Source organism: Gymnoscopelus braueri (assembly GCF_963280865.1).
Source record: "Gymnoscopelus braueri genome assembly, chromosome: 7".
NCBI classification, from domain to species: domain Eukaryota; kingdom Metazoa; phylum Chordata; class Actinopteri; order Myctophiformes; family Myctophidae; genus Gymnoscopelus; species Gymnoscopelus braueri.
In genome coordinates this window covers 16,423,117-16,431,201 of record NC_137608.1, presented here as the reverse complement: position 1 = coordinate 16,431,201, position 8,085 = coordinate 16,423,117, and the positions used below count along the sequence as shown (strand labels likewise).

Sequence of the window (8,085 nt, the reverse complement as noted above, 5' to 3'; positions counted from 1 at the left end):
ATGACCCTGCATGTGAATTGTGCACCAATGCCGAGTTTTCGTCCGATAAGGCGCCGTCAGCTGTTCTGCTGTGTTTGCACGGAGGAGTGCTGGACCGGGACTGCTGGGGATCTTGGCGTACTCCCCCGTTTCTACCGGTGCTAGGGGAACAAAAGTGGACGGCTGGATATTGTGTTAGTTGCTTGTGTGCAAGCTTAGGGTTTGCTTACCTCAGTGTTTGGCAGTGACGGTGGGGTAGGGTGGGGGGCAAGGGGGGTGTACTGTCAATAGCGAGGGGACGGTTTGCAATGCAGTTATTTGTGTGTGGTACAAACCAATGACCCATGGTGTACACTGGGAAGGGTTCTTTTCTCTCTTAAGCTCACACTCACACACACACTCACTCACACATGCAGGCACACACACACACACCTTTTTCTACACGGCTGCAAAGTGCGGAGGTGGATTGCTTTTATTTACCTTCCTTGGTACACATCTATGGATTACTACCACTTGGAAGACTGCCACATTACCTGCTCACAGTAAAAAATACAGTGGATGCTCTTGGCACTATTTGTTAAAGGCACAAGACGCAGGATGGGAATAGAGAGAGTTGCGATGGCCGTGTTGAACTGAAAAGCACCCCCCCCTCTCTCTCTCTCTCCGTCCCCTCCCCCACCACCCTCCAGTCAGTCCAAACATGAACTCTTCTTCCACAGATGTGAACCAAAGTAGCTCCCCCCCGCTGTTCTGTCTGCTGGGCTCCGTTGGCTACTCTCACAGTCTGGACACGTGTGTGCTGGAGGTTTCCATCATCCTCTTCCTCACCGTGCTCATCATCACGGGAAACCTGGTGGTCATCTTCGTCTTCCACTGTGCGCCGCTGCTCCACCACCACACCACCAGCCACTTCATCCAGACCATGGCGTATGCTGACCTATTCGTGGGGGTCAGCTGCCTGGTTCCCTCCCTGTCCCTCCTCCATTACCTCCGGGGCCTGAACGAGGAGCTCACGTGCAAGGCGTTCGGCTACATGGTCTCAGTGCTGAAGAGCGTCTCCATGGCCTCGCTGGCGTGCATCAGCGTCGACCGCTACATCGCCATCACACGCCCGCTGTCCTACGGCACGCTGGTGACTCCGTGCCGGCTGAGGGTGTGCATCGTGCTCATTTGGGTTTACTCGGCCTTGATCTTCCTACCGTCGTTCTTTGGCTGGGGGAAACCCGGCTACCACGGGGACACGTTCAAGTGGTGCGCCATGTCGTGGCAGACCAACCCGGCCTTTAGCACGTTCATCGTGGCGGTGCTGTACGCGCCCGCGGCGTTAACCGTCTGCTTCACCTATGGGAGTATATTCCGGATCTGCCGGCAGCACACGAGGGAGATCACCCAACGCCATGCCCGCTTCAGCTCGCAGATGGAGGGCGAGAGGAGGCGTTCAAGCGAGGGCTGTCCGGACAAACGCTACGCCATGGTTCTCTTCCGCATCACCAGCGTGTTCTATGTGCTGTGGATGCCATACATCATCTACTTTTTGCTGGAGAGCGCGGGGCTCTATCACCACAAAGTGGCCTCATTCCTGACGACCTGGTTGGCAATCAGCAACAGCTTCTGTAACTGTGTCATCTACAGCCTGTCCAATAGCGTGTTCCGCAAAGGTCTGGGTCGTCTCTTCAGTCCCCTGCTTCCCTCCTGTCTCGGCTGCACGGAGGCAAAGAAGGCTCCATCTCCCACTGGCCCTCCTCCAGACCGTACCAGATGCCAGGTGTGACTGCAAACCTAGGAGGGCTACAGTTTGATTTTGTTCTGAGGCATTATGTCCTCTGTGCGTGTGCTTCGCTTTGAGTTGCATAGCATGACACAGGTCTTTTTGGTCCCACACTAAGATGTGTTGAGGACCCCTGTGTGAGGCACAGAGAGGTGCCTGTGTAGATGCCTGACAGCGCTGTCCTGTCATAGAGGCAGCTTGGAGAAGGAGTCTGTGAAGTTACTCCAGTTATTTTCTGGAACGTTCTTCAATGTGCCGATGAACTTTTGCGTTCGTTTTAGATCATGGTGCAAGGACAAGGAGTGAAGATATAGTCGCTAACTAGACGATTAACATATTTAATAGAAGGAATATGATGCACACTAAAAAGGGTGTTAATTTCGTGGGATTAATGCACTGACTATTATTTATGTTGGTTTTGAGGCATCAGTGCACCTGCACTCACTCAAGGACCCCAAATACAGAAAAGACATGTGCAATACAACATGTGTTGTGTAGTCAATTAAAATGCAAAAACTAAATTGTTTAAAAGTCTTTTCAAGACTGAAGATTTGTTAATGTCTTGATTCTTTTAGGGTAGTTTAGTGATGCAAAACATTTATTGAGAAACACTTGAAATAGACTACTGATCCGGTTGCTTAGGGAACCATATGTGTTATTACTGTAAGTTGTTAACAAAAACAAGATTTAAGGAGGATTGGTCTCTCTCCAGTCCATTACCCAGAGAAAGGTTCAAGGTTTGTTCTGACACTTATGTGTATTTAATCTAGAAGCAGGCTCCAATAGTGTTTACATAGTCTAGATTTACACACACACACACACACACAGACACACACACACACACACACACACACACACACACACACACACACACACACACACACACACACACACACACACACACACACACACACACACACACACACACACACACACACACACACACACACACACACACACACACACACACACATACACACACACACAAAAGCTGATTTAGGAATAAACTTTATTTTCCAAGAAGGCCACGGAAATGCCCACTGGGAATGACTTGATCAGAAGACAGCATGCATTCTCAGCAAAAAGGAGAAATAGTTTTTATTCAGAGAGTTTTATTCTCTGTTTGTCTCAGGTTTATCACCAGTTATTTGTTAAAGTTAATTCATACTTCTGAACATTTTTAAATGAATGAAATTTTTAAATACAAAGATTGCGACACTTGTTGAAAGGGTCCTGCTACGAAGTATGAATTAGCCTTTAGGCCTCTGAGCTGTTGCCTTTCTGCTTGTCTTGAGACAGCAGAAATATTTTACAGCAATGATAAGAAATCAGTGACGACCTTCCTATGTCTCTGTAATAGTTGTGATTGTTAAGCTTGAGTTATATTTAGGGTATCTTGTACCAAAAGTAAGCATAACTCAGGCTTAAGTATCCACAAGACCTAAATACACGTTGTATGCTACAATAATTCTTGCTTTTCTCTCATATGACCTGATTATTCATTGCTGTTCAGAACAGTGTAAAATGGAGGAGACGGGTCATCTGAAGCAGCGGCTTGTCTTTCATAAGAGCCACCTCTTAGCTTAAGGGTCAGAGGACGTCCTGTGGTTTACTGACATGCTGTAAGACATGTAAATATACTTTGCAGTTTAAATATTTAAACAGAGGCTAAGTAAGCTTTTTGTGGGTTTCGACACCTATTATGTCAATTAGACCTCCAGGTATCTAAAATGTTTTACGCCAGGAGTGTTTGGGCATAATGCATTGCAGCCTGGGGCATAAATGTGTACTGTACACACTATCATGTACATAGTGTAAAAGGTTAAAGGTGTGGAAGCAGCTCGATCTTGCTGCTTCCACACATACATTGGCCTGCAAGAGCCCAGTCTATCAGGCCAATGTATCTACCAAACAAGGAGTAGCAAGGTATAATACGTCAAATGGTCATTTAACATACAGCATAAATAGGAATTTATTTATCTGAGCAGTCATGTAAAATGTTTGATGCGCTCGCATACAACCCCTAAGCCCCCGAAAAAAGAAAATGCTATGCAATAGTATTTCAATGTATACAGTATCTGTTATGAAGACGTGAAGTTTATTGCATGATTCTGTTTTAGAAAGTGTGACATCTAGGTACCCACTTGTTTGATTATGCTACTGATGTGATGCAGTGGCTAAATCCTTTTATTGGAACCTTCAAATTTAACCACTTTCAAATTTTGGGCATGCGAAAATTCTCAAAAAGAGCTTGAAGATTGGTTATTTTTGCAGTACGACACCATCGTATTATGAAGTATAAAATAGGGCTTAAGTGGTTAAATAGGTTGTGTATAAGTAAATTTGTATAGGGTTACTGAGGTGCTAATGGCAGTATTTTGATTGCCCTGCTCCAGAAATGACCATGTACAGTAGTTCAAAGGAACGTGTTTCTTCTCTGATATATTATTTTCTTAAACATAAGTGCGTGGAGATAATCTCAACTTTTGACATGTCTAATATCCTGTCCTTCATGTGTTCAGCCTGTGATGTCAGTCATCTATGATTGTCATCTGTGACACATCTATGACGTATAACTCCAAATTTGGGGAAGGTTTCAGCTCGATCAGAGCCCTATTGACCATTAGAAAATGTAAGTTCATATTTTGAGTATAACATGTGAAACTGGTACTTTTGTGGTGAACTGGCAGTGTGCACAAGAAATCCAGTTCAGTCAATATAACAGTTTTGTCTGTGTCTTTTTCTGTGACAGTAGTGCTATGCTGCTTTACACCGAGAGTCAGTGCAATACAATCCTCCGTCTTTCTCCAATGATAATATATCAATAATAGAAAGATATTACACTAAAAGGGCTTCCCTGACAGAGTCGTTTTATACACAGTACTACTGCACTTGCATGTGCTATCTGGTTATGGATGGGAACGTTCTCTGGTAACTTCTCTCAGAATACAGATTATTTTAAAATGTAATCAATATAATCAATAGGATTACTTAGATACAGTAAATATAATCCAATTGTTCTCAATTGCTTTTGGATCACTTTGTCAACAGATTTCATTATGCATGGTAACATGTAGCAAATATTAACAGTATCAACCATTCTTCCAAAAATATCTGCAATGTGTGATTTGTTATTGTCTTTTCTTTAAGGAAAACAGATGTCTGAGTAAACAAGTAATTGACAATTGTATTTCCAGCTTTTGACAGTAACTGTAATATATTTACTTTCTGATATGTACTTCTTTGTATAATCAGCTTACTGCAATCCCTTTTGCAGGTAATTCGTTACTCTGTGACTATTTCCAGTATACTGTATCCCACAGTATGAGATTAGGAGAATTGTGCTTTATTTGGCTCCCATGACTGTTCTGTTCTAGTGCCAAGTGACTGTTCCTGTTAATGCTCTCACATGATGTGGGTGTTTGTTTTTGATGAATTTGATTAAGCTCACATGAAAGCTATTGATTGAACTAATACTGTACAACCCCATAATTGTAATTGTCCGGTGCGTGTTTTAGCACCAAAAGTCTATTCTGAACTCTTTGTAATCTGAGCCACGTCACCACCAGCATGTTGTTTTGAAATCCCTTTTGCTATATGTAAAAAGAAATATCAAAGAAAAGAAAAGAAAAAGATCTGTGATGGGACTCACTTTAGGAAAGTCTGCTGTCAAATGTTGTTGATTGACATTGCACTGTTGAATGTGTCTAATTTTGTGAAGTGGTTAGTGTATATTCAAGGTAACATATAGGACATTGAAGCCTGTTTGAAACCCCAACTGAAGCCGTTTTCAGAACCCATTCATGTCTTGTTCGTTGCTCTGTGCAGGATCCAACAAAGGCTTGTTGCTTAAAGCTTTGATCATTTCTAAAAACATGTTATGTCAAAGTGTGTGTTTTTTTCCTGTGGGAAAATCAAGATGTTGTCAGTATCGGACTAGAGTCAAAAGCTACAGTGGCAGCCCCCAGGGATATGCTTTTTTTCTCTCTCTTTAATTCACAGGGTCTTGGACTGCAGTGCCAAATTTGGATCAGGACAGAGGAGTACAGGGATTGAGGGTAGAGCGGGGGAGATTGTAGGGTTGGCATTTAGATTGGAACGATCTGACTCTCCCCTGGCTGTCCACCATCACGCTATTTGAATGACATCAACAAACAGTGTCCAGATGCCGTATTGTGAGGAATAAGGCCAATTTATACAGTACGTCGTCGCAAATTGCAGACCTACAAGCTCTCAAGCGTTGCAGATGCGACAAGTTTTGAGATTGCAGGTCTGCTATTTTAGACGCCCACATAATCTCACTCTAAAGTCGTACTATAGTGACAAGTTTGAGCAACATCTGACCATGTGTCACCCGTTTGAAACGGGTGGGATCCCCTGTTGCGTCTTTTTTCCACACTCCTGGTAGTCCTGTCCACACTGGAATGCGGAAGTGCCGTTCTCACTCCCAACTCAACCGTGTTGAGTTGGGAGTGCCACCTAAGGCCTTTACTTTTAAAATCAGATTTTAGACGATAACCTGTGTTTTTGGAAGTGCAGTGAAATGAACATGACATCACACGGCATAACATCTCTGCCAACATTTGATTTACGGCTTGAAATCAAAACCCTTCTGTTGACCATGAAGTGCAGTATAGTAAATGTTTATACCAGCAATGGACTTTTAAGGAGTGTGTGCAGTATTTATTGGCTGTCATTGATAACTTAACATAAACCAACACATTGACAAACACACCTCCTGTTGCTAATGGATATTTGAAAAGAGACATTTTTACCACTGCTACTTAACCTATGTGAAATGAATGAGCTCATTGTGCAACACCCGGTGCCATATGCTATGAAGTATTTCCTGTTGATTGGTATGTGTTTTGTACCTCATATGACAATGCATCGTACTGGACTGTAAGTGATTAATAATGACAAGGTTCTGGTAGTATGTGTGCACGATGAATTAAACAATACCTATTCATTACTAGGTTTGGCTCATTGTGTTTTGTTTTGTTTTTCTTTTACCATCATCACATTGTGGGAATGTTCCTACAAACTAATATTTGGTACTGGATTTCTTTAATGAGAGACCATATGACATTTAGGCAACTAGTCCCATTAAGAACCATGAATATCGCTTTTTATCTTAGGCGACTGTAATGTTTTAATATATACTTTTATTGATCCCCAGGATAATGCACCTGTGACATATCAGCTACAGCAGCAAGGCTGAAAGGAAAGGCACAGATTACAATTAAACAAACAAACAAACAAAATGAAAGAGTTAAGATTCTGATTATTATCAGTAATATTTCAGAAAGAATGATGAGAGTTGTTTTCAGTGAGGAGTGTAGTCAGTATGTTTTGAACGTCATTGAGGTACTGGATAAACTCAGTCACTCACTGATTAAGTCAATCAATCAGTGAATCAATCAATTAATTGATTTTAGCATCCACCATAATTTAATCACGTTTTTTGTAATGTAATTTCAATACTGTGCTCTTAGGCCTAATAGTGTACAAATTACCATATTTTGCAATCTGAGTCTGACTACAGTCCCACTGGTAGCCTACATGTAGGCCTAATCTCTTTAATCATCTGTTGACTCCCCTTATTGCACAAAGAACACTGATTGAAATCTATCATGTTTCTGGGAAGGCATTTTATACCTTGTTGCATGCCAGTGTCGCACACCAAAAATAGCCGATCTACAAGCTCACAGCGCGTGGTAGCTCCACGCATCGAGAGCTTGTAGATCAGCTATTTTTGATGCGCGACACCCTGGCGCAACAAAGAATAGAACTCAGGCATTACTGCACTTTGTTTTCCTAATGGTCTTTTGAGCTCCCGTTGTGTAAGGGGAGGAGGAGGTACGTTTTACTAGTGTAGCCGTAGCAGCCTGTCTACAGGAACCTGGGTGATAAGAAGGTCATGCCTTATCAGGTAGCCTAATCAGAGAGAACGAGGGGAGAGAACACAGTCTTTTCATGCTAGCGGTTATTCTTAGCTGTACGGAAATTAGCCTGGTGCCAGGAGGGGACTGGAGCTGAACGAGGGCTGAACACTTCAGCTCACCTGACTACTACTGCTTGAGTAAAAACAAACACATGCTCACACACAGATAAGAGAAATACACACACGTACGCACACACACACACACACACACACACACACACACACACACACACACACCACACACACACACACACACACACACACACACACACACACACACACACACACACACACACACACACACACACACACACACACACACACAAAACCTGATTTAGGAATAAACTTTATTTTCCAAGAAGGCCACGGAAATGCCCACTGGCATTGTGGGAAT

The 8,085-nt window shown here is 42.9% G+C and overlaps 1 protein-coding gene across 1 annotated transcript; it reads left to right on the top strand.

The window, feature by feature from the left end:
- Positions 1 to 445: 445 nt before the first annotated feature.
- LOC308087986 (putative G-protein coupled receptor 21) lies at positions 446 to 6,681 on the top strand. The gene has a single exon (XM_080432267.1). It carries the CDS (start codon positions 680 to 682, stop codon positions 1,748 to 1,750), a length of 1,071 nt encoding a protein of 356 aa, XP_080288393.1. The 5' UTR covers positions 446 to 679; the 3' UTR covers positions 1,751 to 6,681.
- Positions 6,682 to 8,085: the final 1,404 nt, after the last annotated feature.